At 41.5% G+C, this 17,337-nt stretch overlaps 1 protein-coding gene across 1 annotated transcript; it reads left to right on the forward strand.

The window, feature by feature from the left end:
- Positions 1-459: 459 nt before the first annotated feature.
- LOC107374441 (oocyte zinc finger protein XlCOF6) lies at positions 460-16,174 on the forward strand. Its single transcript, XM_015942591.3, has 5 exons — positions 460-641; positions 11,375-11,531; positions 12,200-12,258; positions 12,332-12,404; positions 13,610-16,174. The coding sequence occupies exons 1-5, from the start codon at positions 519-521 to the stop codon at positions 14,758-14,760; spliced, it is 1,563 nt and encodes a 520-aa protein (XP_015798077.3). The 5' UTR covers positions 460-518; the 3' UTR covers positions 14,761-16,174.
- Positions 16,175-17,337: the final 1,163 nt, after the last annotated feature.

Raw genomic sequence — 17,337 nt, forward strand, 5'->3', positions numbered from 1 at the left:
AAAGAAATAAGCTGAAGGGAAAACGTATTTAGTCAGCCACCAATTGTGCAACTTCTCCCATTATAAAAAAACGAGTGGTTTGTAACTTTCATTACCTCAATCATGAGACAAAATAAAAAAATTAAGTCCAGAAAAATCACGGTGTGATTCTTAAAGAATGTATTTATTAATTATTGGTGGAAAATAAGTATTTGGTAGGAAGCAAGACAAAAAACAGTAGAATACCTATATTTGGCTATTTATAATATTGTTTTGCTTGCTTTTTGGCGGTCCTTTTCGTCCACATTGTACAGAGCTGCATGCTCAAATTAAACAACAATATTAATAAATTTAAAAAAAAGCACCAATATTTTTAAAAGCAATACATGAAACTTCAACCTGACACAGAACTGAAAATTCTTTCGGTTCAAAACACCTGAAAAGCTCCCACCAGCAGCTTGGCGAGGACAGTGATGTCACTTCCTGTTTCGATTTCCAGTTGTTTTGTGCTAAGCTAACACGCTATTTAGCTGTTAAACATGGCGATTGGGTTTAAGAATGAGGTAGTGCTCATCGTGAACAGCCTGGCCAACGCGGTGGTGTTGGAAATTTTCAGCGCAGCCGAAAAAGTATCTTTGAACTCACAAAACCCGGAAGTTGAGGTAAGTAAACTTTAGCTAAATGTAGCTAACAGTTTCTGAGTCCAAGAGAGCATCGGTTAGATGAGCTCGCGGTCGTCTGCGCTCACCGTAACGTCCAGTTAACCGAGATGGTTTCTAAAACTTGATCTTTAGAGTCGTTTGGAATCGGTTTCTCGAATTTGACCAGTAGTCATGGCGACATTAATGAGCTCCTCAACATAGGGTGACCATAGTTTGATTTACCAATAAGATTGACCCGATCCTGATGGACTTTAATGAAACTGATAACTGTTACTTAAGTCTTCTTTGAAGTAAACTCCAGATGTAAAGCAGCATTACATTACTACGTTACTACGTTACATAGCTCATCTGTATGAGAAAAAGATCTATAACCAAATAACAGTTATCCATTCCAGTTTTACTGGATATAAACAAACTCAAGAGATAGTTTTACTACATACAAATTCTGTTGTTTCTAATCCACGTAACTAAACATAAAGGAGAGCAGTCATATGAAATGGATTTAATATAATCTTTCGTTTCTGCTCATTTGTATGTAGCTTTGGAGCAGATCTTTCTCAGTAGTTTTTGGTTGTTCAACAAAAAAGCATGAAACTCTTTCTTCCGGATGGATCATCTGAACCATTGGTCCGTTTTAACTGTCAATCTTTCTGGTGAACCATTCACACAAGGCCGTCGTCGTGCGTGGTCGTGCGTTGCTGGGTAGTTTTTACTTCCTGCGCATGCAAAGCGAAGGTTGGGCTCTCCAAAGACACCTCTATTTTCTGCTCGACAGGTAAGCCAAAGTTCAGCATGCTATTTGGAGAATTTAATTTCAGACTACTGCTAGAAGAAGGTTGGGTGCTGCAAGGCCAGCAGCTACTTGTAATGAGGATAACTGGGCGTTCTTTCTCATACGCATTTTTTTTCCCCAAAACGAGGAGCGGACGGTTCTTCCCTGAAATTCAGAAACATCTGCCACTATACCTTTTAAGGTATGCCTTCTCTGTGTGGTTATAATGAGTAGTGAAATAGCAATCTTCAGATAAGTCACCAAATACAAAAATGATAAACAATAATGCCTCGTCTGTAAAAGGAAATGTTCTTTAACAAAGTAATAGCACTTCTTTCAAGTTTTAGTGTGTAACAGTCCCAGGATTGAAGATGGAAAACGTGATGAGAGAGCTTCGACTGATGCAGATGTTTTACTTTCATTCGTCTGATCTCGTGATGAGGTGAAAACTGCATGAACAGTCAAAATGAACAACAATGGTTACAACAAAACAAAAAAAAAGTAAACACATTTTGACCACAAGAGCAGTAAATCATACACCTTGCTCTGCTTTCCCAGGGACTGCAATATATATCCTATTGGAATGCTGTGTCCCGTAATTCACAGCCCGGTATGAGCTAAGCGCAGCAAAGTCACAATAAACAAACAACAGATGTCACTGCACAATCAAATCCTCTAAATAAATAAATACAAACTTATCTTTAATGTAGGGCTGTCACAAACGACTATGTTAGTAGTCAACTAATCGAGTCATTCATAAAAGTTTAGCTTATTGCACCAGGATGCTCTAATATACCATCATTAGCTTCTAGTCTGAAGTGTGATCAGCTATGTGCCATCGAATAATAAAGACGAGATGATCGCTTATCAGCAACTTTAATTAACTTTGTAACCTGTTAATACAAATGCTAGTCAAATGGAGGTAGGCACCTAATATGGAGTCAATTTTATGTCAATAAGGTCTCGCGAGAGCACGCACTATCGCAAGAGGATAATTAAACGTCCGTGAAAGGTTAAGTTCCCATCCACTAGTGCTCAAAAAGTCCTCCGCGCGTGTTTTAAACTATCCGCGAGTGCGAAAAAGCACCTTGCGCGTGTTTACAAAGACCCGAGAGCAGATTGTATCCAGTCACGCACAGACAATTGTTCCTGTCGCTCTTAAGTGTGGGTAATATGCGCGTGGAACTGTTAACACGCCCGCGCAGCCTGCCCTGCTCTCGAGTGGAAATTCCGCTCTACTGGACAAGTTTCACTTTTGACAGTTTTGGGGGCGGGTTCCAAGGAGCCACCTTCCCTAATGTGATTGGTCACTTTCAGACCGAGGTCTTTATCACATTTTCCCACAGTGCTTGTTTACCTGCAGAAAACGTCTTTGATTCAACTGTGTCCGAATTCAGGAGCAGGATGCTTGTGAGTACGGGTCATTGCCGGTCTAGCAAGGCTGGGTCCTTGTTCGACCGCTAAAACCAGAACCCAGCGGCTCTGAATTCGGACAGTCTGGCCTTCACCTCTACGATGGTCCGCAGGTACCGTCACAGCCGTGGCTGAAGCTACACGCAAAGGAATAATGCTAAAGCTAGTGAAAATCAAGCAGGAATATTTAAGGAGCTGCTACAGCTGCTTCACCTCCATCAGCAGCGTTTGTTCACAACCGTTTTCAGGTAAAGTAATTTTGTTTATTGTAGAAGCTTTCAGGACGTACATGTTAACTATAGATGGTTTCATGTATGTTTTAAGCTACAGAATGAACTTGTTAAATGTACACAACACATTACTACAGATTATTATCATGTAGGTAATTAATATAAACCAAATGCATTATAAATGTTGAATCATACAAATGTTGAAAATGCAAGCCCTTTAACTCTCCCCGTGAATTCTCCTCATTCATTCTGGCCGCTGTTTGCATCCCGCAGAGCGCTGACGCGCAGGCGGCACAGCACGCACTTGCAGATATAATTCTGTGTGTGGTGCAAAAACACCCCGACTCCCTGATTTTTGCCCTTGGCGACTTTAATAAGGGGAATCTGAGCAAAGAACTACCGAAATACAGACAATTAATTGACTGCCCGACCAGGGAAAACAACACGCTGGATCACTGTTACACAGCAATAAAGGCAGCCTATCATGCAATGCCGCATGCTGCGCTTGGACTATCGGATTACGTCATGATCCATCTGATCGCTGCATACAGGCAGAGATTAAAGCTCTCCAAACCTGTGGTCAGGACATCCAAAAAGTGGACTAAACAAGATGTGGAAGAACTTCACTCCTGTTTTGAATCAACAGACTGGGATGTGTTCGGTTCAGCCACAGACATCCTGGGTGAGTACACGGACACGGTCACGTCCTACATTAAGCACTGCGAGGACAACATTGTTCCAACACGCTCCAGGCTGTGCTTCAGTTACGACAAACCATGTTCACAGCTAAACTCAGTCAGCTCAGGAGAAAGGAACCGCATTCAAAAACAGAGACAATGAGAGCTACAAAAATGCAAAATACAGGTTCAACAGGGAGGTGAAAAGTGCTAAATCCAAGTACTCTGAGAGGTTGAAAAAACAATTCTCAGCTAACGACTCAGGCTCTGTTTGGAGGGGGCTTAAGCAAATAACCAACAACAAGCCAAAAACCCCTCAGTCAACGGAAGACCTGCAGTTAGCAAACAGACCTAATGAGTTCTACTCAGGGTATCCGCGGGTCCTTAAAAAGTCTTAAAACGTCTTAAATTAGCTTTTCCTAATTTAAGGCCTTAAAAATCCTTAAAAATGACAAATAATCCTTAAATACAGTTTCCAAATGTCTTAAATGACCAAAGACCCATTAAACAAAATATTTTTTATTTCTATAAAATTTTTGTGAATTTCTAGTTAGTGTTCAGCATTTTTTGTGTACGATATTGACATAAGCGGAACTGTACACATTCAGTTGGTTGTGAAAGGGGGCTATTTTTAGATGAGCACAGTAGCTGGTTAAGCTAGTGGGAGCTTGCGCCATGGGGAAGTGCAAGTTTAATGGTAACTGGATGGCTAATCCCACGTTCGTGACGTGGTTAGCACCTGTTCCAGGCATTAGGTGGAAATTATAGCTTTAATTAAATTTTAAAAATAGCTTAAATTTGGTCAAGTGGCCTTAAAAAAGGTCTTAAAAAGTCTTAAATTTGGCTCCTTTAAACCTGCAGATACCCTTTCTACTGTCGCTTTGATGATCCATCAATCAACCAGGACATCACCACCAGCTAGATCTACACAACAAGGTCATTCCAAACACACCCACATCAACCCGCTTCTCCTCCAGCTTCACTGGCTGCCTGTCAACTTCAGGGTTCATTTCAAGATCCTGGTTCTGGTCTATAGGGCCTTACATGGACAAGCACCATCTTACATTGGTGATCTTCTTAGTCCCTACACCCCCAGCAGCTCCCTTAGGTCCAGTGACCAAAGCCTACTGGTTGTGCAGCACCAGGCTAAAGACCATAGGTGACAGATCATTTGCTGCTGTGGCCCCCAGACTCTGGAACTCTCTCCCCCTGAGCCTGAGATCAGTGGACTCAGTGGTCTCCTTTAAAAAGCAGCTGAAGACTCACTTGTTCAAGCTGGCTTTTGTATGACCTTCTTCACCACTCTCTCTTTATTCTGCTCTCCCCACCAATTCCACCTTCCTCAGGATCCACTGATTTCCCTCTTTCGTGTTGACTTTCTCTTTCTTAACATTTTTTTAATCACAATTGCCTATTTTTGCTCATTTTAAATATATTCTTAAACATTTTCTAAATGCTTTTTTATATTTTTACATTTTTAGTTTTTCTGAAGCGCCTCGCTATTTTTATCTTGAGAGGCGCTGTAGAAATGATACTTTCTTCTTCTTCCTCTTCTTCATTCACACCTCCCTGCCCCGAGAAGTCTCTTCACAAAAGCCCCCACCCCCCTCCTCCAACTCACCTCTAACAGTCATGGAAGAGGATGTTAATAAGATGTTCAAGAAGCTAGACATCCACAAGGCACCTGGACCTGAGACACTGTGCAGAGGAGCTGAGCCCTGTCTTCACAAAGATCTTTAACACCTCTCTGGACTCATGCCATGTTCCAACTTGCTTCAAATCCTCCGTTATTGTCCCAGTCCCTAAAAAACCAAAGATCACTTGACTAAATGACTACAGGCCTGTGGCGCTGACATCAGTAGCCATGAAGTCCTTTGAGCGCCTGGTCTTGAACCACCTCAAAAAAATCACAACCCCTCTTCTGGACCCCCTGCATTTTGCCTACAGAGCCAACAGATCTGTAGATGATGCAGACAATCTTACCCTCCACTTCATCCTGCAACATCTGGACTCCCCAGGAACCTACGCAAAGATACTGTTTGTATACTTCAGCTCAGCATTTAACACAGTCTGCCTAGCTCTCCTTTAGGACAAGCTATCTGTGCTGAACGTGCCCGACTCCATCTGCCGGTGGATCACAGACTTTCTGACAGATAGGAGACAGCACGTGAGGCTGGGAAAAAATGTCTCAGACACCCGAATCACCAACATTGGAACCCCCCAGGGCTGTGTCCTCTCTCCTCTACTCTTTTCCCTCTACACTAACAGCTGCACCTCAAACCACCTGACAGTGAAACTGGTCAAGTTCGCGGATGACACCACCCTTATTGGCCTTATCTCAGATGGGGACGAGTCTGCATACAGAGCAGAGGTGGAGCGCCTTAAAGACCAGAACCTCACTCCACTAAAACAGCTTCTTCCCATCTGCTGTAAGTCTCCTGAACAACCAATGATCGGCCAATAGACACAGAAATGCCCCAGTGACCCACATTACTACGCGTATGATTGTTTTTCTAGCTATGTTTCTACTTCTGTTTATTTGATGTATCTTAATGCAAATGCTGCCTGACCTGACTTTGACTTGAATGTATATTTGCACCTTGCCACCGAAACAAATTCCTAGTAGATGAGCCTCTCACCTACATGGCAATAAATAAATCTGATTCTGATCTGAGTGCAGTAGGATGTTTTCTAATGTTAATTGGACCATAGAACTACTTATTTTGCATCAAATGAGGATAAACCGTTTTAAAAACAGGCTTTTTAATAAAATAGCGTTGACGTGTTTGTGCATTTGTTTATTCAACATAAGCCTAATAATGATTAGATCTGTCTAATGTAAATTCTCTGTAGTTTTTATTTAACCATTTCCTGCTGCTTTTCTTTAAACAGAACAGAACCAATGTTCTGCAGGTTATAGGTTTGTTTTACATTTTTGAATAAAGAAAAAAACAATTTCAATCTATTACAGGTCAGCATGCACTGTGCTGCACATTTGCATCAGTGCTGGTGAAGTACTGGGCCTGGACAACCACACATGAGGATGAACCTGAGGAAGATGTGTGTGGAGGAGGTCAGTGGTGCTCTGTCCTGGAGGAGGAGTTACCAGAAAATCACCACTACTGTTAACAGGCAAGTCATTTATGTAGGAACCTCTATTAAAAACAACACTGTGGTTTTATTTGCTAAAGCATCACAATTTTTATACCAGTGGATCCATAAACCATCTCCTCATTTCATATTTCTGAATACATCTTAGAGATGTAACAGCCGTCGTCTGAGCCAGCCCAGCAGTCCCTGTAGATGGACGATGGAGTAGACGGTGAGAGGAAGCGTCCCAAAGCTCTCTCTGCAGACCGTCCTGTATGATGTTCCTCTGACCAGAAACGTCCAGCCACGGGTCTGCTCCAGCCCTCCATCCACGTCTGGATCCTCCTACAGCAGATCCAGCTGCACTGTTAAAGACTTCCTGCTCACTCAGTTTAAATAAATGATCCAGGAAGAGTCACTCAGGTTAATCCTGCTTTAACTGTACATAACTGGTCCATACTGATTTTGATCTGTAAATAAGTGTAACGTATTATAAATAATCTTGTCTCCTTACCATTTTTTCATTTTCTGTTCATGTAACATGTTCAAAAGCATCTGTAATAATAAAAGTGGTGATAAAATCAATGACAAGAAAGAGTTATCAGTTAGTATTTGCTTTAATAAATGTGTTAAAATATCAAACAACTAAATAACATTAACACAATAACAGTAGAAGGCCTCTCTCCCAGGAGGACCACCAGGTAAAGACTCTCCTGACCCTGGACACCTGCAGTCCTACAGAGAAAATCAGATCACAGGTGACAAAAAGGCAATAAACACATTTTTACATTTATCCACATGAGAAGATAAAATTATTTTCTTCACACAAACAATTTTTACTTCATTAAAAGGTGTCAGCTGTGTAAATCCCTGGTTATAAAACTGTTTTTCACAGCAGAACACACGATAAACTACTGTTGTCGTAAACAGCTTCACTCTTCATCTCTAAGCTTAATAAAAATGGTCTGTTGTCCCTAAAACAAATGACAAGTTTCATTCGCCACACACACACACACACGGGAATAACTACGGGACTTACGATACAAACTCGTTCTGGCTGATTTCTGCTTAAATTTTCATTTAAAAAACAAACATACAAACAAAAAACGTCTATAAACAGAACCGCTTTAAGCTTTTTGGTTTTCTACCACTAGTTTTTAAACAAACTTAAGTTTAAAACTTCGTAGTTTTCCCCATTTTCTCTTCCTGTTGAAAAACCACAGCCGGCGCGCAAAGCATGCTGAGATAGCCTTGTTCTGTGAGGATACGTTTTCTGCTCGTAAACAAGCACTGTGGGAAAATGTGGTAAAGATCTCTGTCTGAAAGTGACCAATCACGTTAGGGAAGGCGGCTCCTTGGAACCCGCCCCCCAAACTGTCAAAAGTGAAACTTGTCCGATAGAGTGGAATTTCTACTCGAGAGCAGAGCAGGCTGCGCGAGCGTGTGTTAACAGTTCCACGCGCGTAGTACCCACACTTACGAGTGACTGCAACAATTGTCTGAGCTTGATTGAATACAATCTGTTCTCAGGTAATTCTAAACAAGCAAGGTGCTTTTTCGCACTCGTGAATAGTTTAAAACACGTGCGGAGGACTTTTTGAGCGCTAGTGGATGGGAACTTATCCTCTCACGGATGTTTAATTATCCTCTCGTGATTGTGCGTGCTCTCGTGAGACCTTATTGACATAAAATTGACTCCATACCTAAAACCAAAAATGACTTGTGTTCACAAGAGGTATGGTGGCAAGGTTGTAGCACTTCGTCTTCCAATCATAACTCAGGAAATAGCGGGACACACCAAGGTACGCCTTTGTAGCAAGGCTGGTCCACACGTCAGCAGTCAGGGACCATCGACAGCTCAGAGGGTCTGCTTTACCGTAAAGATAAAAGATATTAAAGTTAGTTTATTTACCACATTAATAATTCTGTTATATCAAATAAAGTAGGTTAAGATTTAACACAGAGTAAATGTTTTATGCTTTAAAGCCCCAGTGTGTGATATTTTTACCTGTTTACAATAAATCCTGTGTTTCCAGTTCACAAACTTGTCCTTTATCACTAATATTTCTCACCAACATCAATTCTAAATATTCCTCTCAACTTGAAATTATACATTTTAAATACATAAACTGTGGTCGACGCCTTATGGTCATCCACCATCTTGAAATACAGTAGCTGTTGAGGGACATACGAGCTCCGAGCTGTGCATTTGGAGCATTTGGACTATGACTATAACCTGAAAGAACCAGCAGAAGGCAGCAGTGCACCCTGGAAGCATGGAGTCTGCTAATTGAACTAAGAAGTAGAAGAGACTAGCTTCACCGTTGCTGTTCTTGTTAGTTTGAATAATAAAAAAATTAAATCAAAAGACACATGAAGTTTGACAGTTTGTCATCATATCTAGAAGCCGTTCAGATCCCCACCCACTATTAGCTGGACATCAGCCTTCGAGTGGTGTCCCTCCGACATTCGCCTTTTCTTTGTACCAGAACTCTTGATCCAGTCCCAACGTGTCAGTACCAAAGTCCTTAACTCAAGTCTCCTCTCTTTTGTGTGTAGTTCTGTTCTTTCCTGCAGCCTGCCGTCTCCCAACACATTCCAGCGCTCGTCCGCTAGCCAGTGGCTAAAGCAGCGTTGTTTACGTGATCTCCACGGTGTGTCCCTGGCTCACTAACCCTCGTTCACCAGCCATGGCGCGGCCAGTGATCGCTCCATAAAAGATCGTTTTCTTTCTTTTTCTATATCTTTTAGCTGGAAGCTAGCTTGTTTACAAAGCTGCCCCTGTCTACGTGAAACGGGTGTTGTGGGAAATTACGTTCCCCTGTAATATTCTGTTGCCCTTAGGCAGTCAAGAGCAAATATTTCCAAACTGTCAGAACTTATAGTCCATTATGAGGACTAAACTACCTCAAATAACAGATGGTTAAGCTGAGTGAGATTACATTTTTTTTACATAACGTTCAATAACGATAAATTAGCTTGCTGCAAAAAAGTGAACAAGATGTTTTTACTAGGAGCGTAACGGTACGCTAAACTCGTATTCGGTTCGGTTCAGTGTTTTGAAGAGCTCGTTTGGATTAATTTTCCGTGTATTATTATTAGATTTATTTATTTAATAACTGAAGTGCCTCCTATAGTGAGCAGAAGCAGGTGTCATCCTGGCTGCTAATCAAGCATGATGTCTTTAATTATTTCACAGGGTATTTGCACCACAGACATATATACGTAGATGCCCCGTGGACTGGCGCTGTCTACTGGAGATGCCGTTGTGGTGCCGACCACCATTTTACATAGATTAGCCCCCAGTGCATTCATTTCTACTGAGGAAGGGGCTTATACCCAACTAAAAACCACATTTTATCAGCTTTTTCATAAAATCAAGAACAAGGTACGGCATGATAATTAAAATAAAATTAAATAAAAATAAATATTAAATATAAAATCATATCAGGTAGGCTAGAAAAGTCACTAGTAATACCACGTGATCTGTTTCAATAGTACGCTGGTTGTTATAACTGTAGTCTACACAGAAACGGGCATAGCTCCTCCTCTGCCTTGACTTTGGAGAGGGAGGAGACCCATCAAACATGGCGGCGATGCTGTTACACTCTCCAGTACCTGATGAGGCGTTTACGTATTCATGTCTATGATTTGCGCAGCTCACTCTCATACAGACGAGTGACGTGTCGTCTGATGAGTGGTTGTGTTGATCAGATGCAGGAAGTTGTGACCTAGACTGAAACAGCTTAGGAATTAGATCCAAAGCTGCATTATGGGTACTGGAAAGGTGAAATCTAAGCCCCTCCCCCTATTTAACCCTAACACTTAGAATAATCAGGACCATGATGGGGACCTTTCTTCTTGTAGAGTTTAGATGTTCTTAGTTTTACAACCATCATGTTTTTCAGAACCCCACTTGACCGTGAGCCTGCTACCTGTTAGCATTAGCTAATCTGCCCATAGTTACACTTTTCATCTGAAACTTTGGACCGTCTGTGTCTTTGCTAGTGTCTTTATTTTCCTCCACAGCTCCTATCAGCACATTGTGGACCAGTAAAAACCATCTTCCCTACAAAATAACAAGCAACTTACCTTGGTTCAGTAAAGTTCTGGGGAAAAAGTGACTTGAAAAGATGTTGTGCGAGTGGTACATTTAAAAATATTTTATCGCACAGAGTTTTGTCATCAATACAGCCCTGAATCCCATGGGTGGTTGTGCCGGTTTCCACCTGTAACAACACTATGAGGATCTAGAACTTCCTGTTAGACTGAAGCTGTGGTAGGAACATGAGGATCTGTCAGATCAGATCTGTATTAGCGGTCCCATTCCCAGAACCTAAAACTTGTATGTCCAGGTGTTTCAGTCCTGTTCTGCTGGCTGGATTCAGGACACGTTGTAGGAATTACGCCTTCAGTCTGGCTGGGGAACATCTTGGGGTCCCACTGGGAGAGCTGGTGTCTTGAGAGGGTAGTGTGTGCCTCTCTGCTGGGGAGATGGACAGATGGTGTTGCTGAATATTTCTGAAGATGGTGTTTCTCTGCTCCTGTCAGGAGAAACTGGGAGCTGTGGTGGACAGCCTGTGTTTGGAGGCTGTAAATAAAATCCTGAGGATCATTGAGCCGACCCCTGTGAAGCAGGATGGAGCTGTGGGAGAAGCTCCACCTACACCTGAGGAGACCTGTGAGGGGTTAAGGACGGCTCAGACAGGTGATGTTTACATCTGACCTTTAATCTGTAAAGTTTAAGGAGGGACAGAAAACGTAACCCAACCCCTAGTCGAGATTAGAAAAATGCCATGAAAGTGGGCGTTGCCAGGAGGCACAGAGCGGCGTGGCCTAATGTGGGGAAATTCCATCCTGGGAGGGAGGGGGAGTGGGAGTAGACTGTACCTATGACATGAAATTGTTCCAGCTCATCAGTCACAAGTATAAAATGCAGTAGCCACTGTTCCACCCACAGGGGGGAGCACAAAGTCGTTATTAGACCTAGTTTCTAGATTTAATCAATTTTACACAAACATGTTAAAAGATGCACAGAAACAGAAAGATTACATTTGTAAAGACCCAATTATACAGTTTATAAGCAAAAGAAAGTTATATTGGGGTTTAGTTAGACTTTAAGGATGTTTGCTTTTAGCTTTAGCTCAACACTAGTCCAGGATAAGGTTCCTGAACATTAAAACTATGTCCGTGGGATAAATAGAATTTATATCTAAGGAACCACAACAGAGCCATCAAGGTTGGTTTGGTTCTGTTGGTTCACGTTTAAGTAACTCGTGTGTGTTTAAGGTGATCTGGTCTTCCTGATGGTGCTCGACTGTTTCCTGTAATGCAGCTGGAGTGTTTAGTGGTTTTTAACATTTCTGTGTGATTCAGATGAAGAGGCAGGTGTCCGGACCTCGCCTACAGAGGACACCTACTTCCTGGTTGATGGGGTCAGTGTGTGAATCCAGCAGTCAAAGATATGGTCTAAAGATGCTATCAGTGATGGAGCTTTTCTCATTTCAGAGCTCTGCTGTTGATCCAAATTGTCTTCTGGTGTCACTGCCCGGGGACGCTAATGATGATGTGGATGCTGAAGGTAAGTTGATCTGATGGAGACTGAAGGCTGAGCCCTGAGGAACGTCATGACTCATCACAGATGCTGTAACTGACTTTTTTCAGTCTGTATTAGGTAGAAAGTTTTAGATAATAATAATGATAATAAAATATTTACAACAATAATAACTATAACAATAATAATAATAATAATATTAATGATAATTATGATGATGATAATAATAATGATAATGATGATAATAATGATAATGATAATAATAATGATGATATTAATGATAATGATGATAATAATAATAATAATGATAATAATAATAATAATGATGATGATATTAATGATGATAATGGTGATAATAATAATGATGATTATGCTGATGATAATAATAACAATGATGATAATAATAATAAGAATGATAATGATAACAATGATATTAATAATTATATGATGATAATAATATTAATGATAATGATGACAATAATAATGATAATGATAATAATAATAATAATGATAATTATAATAAAGATAATGATGATAATAATAATGATATTAATAATGTTATGATGATAATAATGACGATGATAATAATGATACTACTACTACTAATAATAATGATGATGATAATATGATAATAATACGGTAATGATAAGGATGATAATAATAATATTTATAATAATGATGATAATAATGATAATGGACTGGCACTTTGTCCAGGGTGTACCCAGCCTGATTGCCCATTGACTGCTGGAGATAGGCACCAGCCCCCCCGCGACCCTATGTGGACAACGTGGGTTCAGACAATAGATGGATAATGATAATAATAATAATAATATGTTCATAATGATGATGATGATAATAATAATAATGATGATCATAATTATGATATAATATTGATAATAATAATTATGATAATAATAATAATAATATTGAAAATAATAATAAAGATAATGATAATCAAAATAATAATTATGATGATATTAATAATAATAATTCTTATTATTATGATAGTAATGCATTCTTTTTGTAAGCGCCTTTCAAGACTCTCTAGGTCGCCGAACATAAAACAAACACAAGTAACAGAACTTAAAACCACACCAGCAAATCAAGTAGAGATGAGATCAATGTACATGGATAACATAGAGGTACATAAAACACATCAACTCAGGTAATCTGGCTACAGCGCCTCCTACTGGTGAGCAGCTTCAGTTTGACCGATGCTCTGTTGGCCTCAGGTGGAAGGAAATGCAGTTCCTCCGAGGTGTTGAAGGACCTCCCCTTCCCCGCTCCCCCTCACTCTGATGACCACAAGTATGCTCGATCATCATCGGCACCAGCTGCTGCTGCCTCTGTAGAAGAGGGTGGAATCAGGGGGACTCGCAGAAGCCAGAGGAGAGAGAAGACAGTCAGCTGGAGAGCAGACAAGCTCTTGCAGTGTTCCCGGTGCAACAAGCTGTTTCCAAATGCCGAGCGGCTGACCGATCACCAAAGGAAGTCCCACCCACTGTGCTCAGTGTGTGGCGTGGTGCTCAGCGGCATCCTGAAGCTTCGTGAGCATAAGATCAAAGAGCATGGGCTGCTCCCATACAGCTGTGACTTCTGTCCAAAGAGATTCAACCACAAGGCCCACCGCGACCTGCACGTGAAGACACATCATACCGGTGAGAAGAACTGCCACTGCGACGTCTGTGGGAAGGGCTACTCCTGCGTCAGCATGCTCAAGAGCCACAGGCTAACCCACTTTGATAAGACCTTCATCTGTGACGTCTGTGGCAAGGCCTTCTACCACGCTTGTCATCTAACACGTCACAAGCTAGTGCACCAGGAAGTCCGGCCGTACACCTGCTCTACCTGTGGGCGGGGCTTTTCCCAGGCTGCCAATCTGCGCAGCCACCAGGTGACGCACAACGGAGAGAGGCAGCTCTGTTCAATCTGTGGGAAGAGCTTTCGCTGCCTGAAGAACCACATCATCAGTAAACACGCCCATGAGCTGGCCCCCTCCGACGCCGTCATCAGCTGCGATGTCTGCGGGAAGAAGTTCCCCAACCAGTCACAGCACAGAGCGCACCGACGCAGCCACACAGGGGAGAAGCCCTTCCACTGTGACGTGTGTGGGAAGAGCTACCGGCTGAAGGAGCTGCTGCGAGACCATCGCTACACACACACAGGTGATAAGCCATACAGGTGCTCGCTGTGCGCCAGGAGCTTCAACCTGGCCTCCAGCTTCCTGAGGCACCGTAGCATCCACAGCGGGGAGACACCATTCAGCTGCAGTGACTGCGGAAAACACTTCCGCCTGCTCACCTTCCTCAAAGCTCACTTGCAAACCAAAGCTCACCTGAAGTTGGTGCAGCAGAGGCGAATCAGAGTGTCTTCTGACCTGTGACTTTCTTTTAGGTCCTCCCCCTACTTTGGTTCTTCTGTACCCTCCTGAAACATCTACCCATCTTCATGTCTTTAGCCTGAAGACTCAGTCCTCTGTGGAAATGGTTCTCCAGTCAGCCATAAAATCACCACAGAAGAAGAAAAGATGTTTGTAGGAAAGTTTATTAATAAAACACCATTCACAGAAACGTCTTCACAAATGATCACAAGACTGGAGCTCAAACATCCCATTATAATAGCTGATGTTTTTTAGAGTCTCCAACAGCTGCTGGAGTCCTCCTGCAGAGCTGATGTTAGAGTCTCAGCCACCGAGGTCCACCAGGAACCAAAACGCTTCACTTAATGTTACTAAATATAAAAGACCCGTACTGAACTGGTCCATTTAGGGAAAATATTGCCCAGAATGAGTCATCCTGGCTGGTTGTCCTCTGGACCTGGTTCTCAGTCATCCAGGTCATGGCGATCCAAAAGGGTTCAAATGAAGGCAACTGGACTTCTTTGGTTTTTTGAAGACATTTCTGATTTATAAGCTGTAGCTGTCTGTTGTTGCTTAACGAGCAGAAGCTACCTGGCATGGTGCGTCTATAAGATGCACCGTAGCGGTAACATTAATCTGATGTGCCGGCACGGTGTGTTTTGTAAAAAGGGTCATAGCTAGCTTCTTTTACTCCTCTCTCAAACCATCTACCTTCTCTGTCCAGAATGTGGACTTTGTCATCTTCAAAGGTGTGTCCTTGTCCTTCAGGTGTAGGAGGACTGAACAGGTGGCTCCTGTGTAGTGCGTAACACCAATAAAAGGTTATTCTATTCTAAGTGATGTTTTTTCAGAGTTAAAGCATGGTTTTCCTGTTTGAAGTTGGTAATTCTATTTTATTGATGCTGCTGTAATTTGTTGTTGTTCAAACCTGGAGTCAGATTAAAGGACCTATACAACAAATAATCCCACCTTTGTGTTAGAGCAGTAGGCTTAATCACCTTTATGGTGACTGCTTGTTAATCTGAGGCCTGTTTCATCTGTTAAAGGAGCAATCCACCATTGCCATGGTTGAACAGCTGTGTTGAGACAACATGTTTGTTTCCAGGTTTAAATCATCATCGGACAAACAAACAACAAGCTAATCTTGTTAATCTTCTTACAGCTTTAATCTGAAACCAAACAGCTATAATGAACAGCATTAGACATAAAACCACATGTGTTGTTTTATTCATGTTTTTATGAGAGGCTTCACTAAACTGGGTACGGGGTCATCTCCTCGGTGATAAAAGACCAATCGACATTCTAAATTGCACTTAACATGAAATCATATCAAAAGGGTTCAGATGAAGGCAGCTGGACTTCTTTGATTTCTTGAAGACGTTTCTCTTCTGTAATGGAAAATAGTGTAATGTGGGCTAAATAAATTGCTTTAAAAGCTCTTTATTTCTATTCTCATTACTGTGACCAATAGCTGTAATATTCTATTAATTATATAATATCACCTTGCTTCGTCTTAGGATGATTAATTAGAAGGTTCTAGGATTCTTTTAATTATTAAGGGATCGTTCATACTTCGTTTATGATCCAAGAACCAGTCAGTGTTTGCAAACAAATAAGAATTTATTTTATAAACAATTAAGTCTTGACAAATGGTTTCAACTATTATCCTGTGGGTGGATGTAACTAAAAGATGGGTTTCTGAAAACTATATGTGAATATGAGATGATGAATCAGAATCTCCGTATCTTCAGAGAGGTGCGTTCTGGATAAAAGAATTTGGTTTGCAGATAAGCTATGAGCTGTTATTTATCAAACTGCATACAGACGCTATCTGTGTGTCTACATTACCATAGAGGCACCCTCTTGGTGGATCCGAAAGTCAAGAGTGGTCGGATGACCGCTGGCACCGGAGGGCTGTAGAGTACCGAGGTGCCGTCCTTTCAGTCCTAGAGATGTGTCTCGGGTCACGACAGATGGATGGAGACCACGCGTCTTAAAATAACTGAAGGAGTTTTGCAAAGTCAGCTTTGCTCTGAAGGAAAACTATCTTGTTCGCAGGTGCAAAAAGCTTCAAGGTTTTGACAGTGTGTCCAAATCTCTCTGAGCTAGAGATCTACTAAGAGATGGCCAGTCTCCAGCTTTCTCTCCCAACTGACGAGAAAGCAGAGCGGCTGGTTTATACAGTTGTTATCCATAACTTTGTTATCTGTTATCCATTACCAAACTTACCAAGAATCTCAGAAACACACGCTCTGAGACGCAGAGTCTCTGAGTCTAGGGACAAGGTTAGTTATGTGTCATGCTTTCTTAATTTTACTTCTTGTCTGGTGTGTGAGCAATGGTGATGACCTCATCTAGTAAACATACTAAACCTTTAACACAGATTCATGACATGTCATTGCTTATAATAACAAAAGTTCATAATGACTATTTTGAATTATAAGATCTTCTTTTCTTTTGGAGAATAAAAAGTTTATCTAAACAGTTCACTTGTGAGGAACCTTGGGGAAAGGAATACTACTGTTCATCTTTATTATTTGATGAAGCTGTGGTCCCGCTGATGAAGGCTGTGATTAAAGACACTGTGTACAGACTCTAGTC

This window comes from Nothobranchius furzeri, chromosome 12, assembly GCF_043380555.1.
Source record: "Nothobranchius furzeri strain GRZ-AD chromosome 12, NfurGRZ-RIMD1, whole genome shotgun sequence".
NCBI lineage: Eukaryota > Metazoa > Chordata > Actinopteri > Cyprinodontiformes > Nothobranchiidae > Nothobranchius > Nothobranchius furzeri.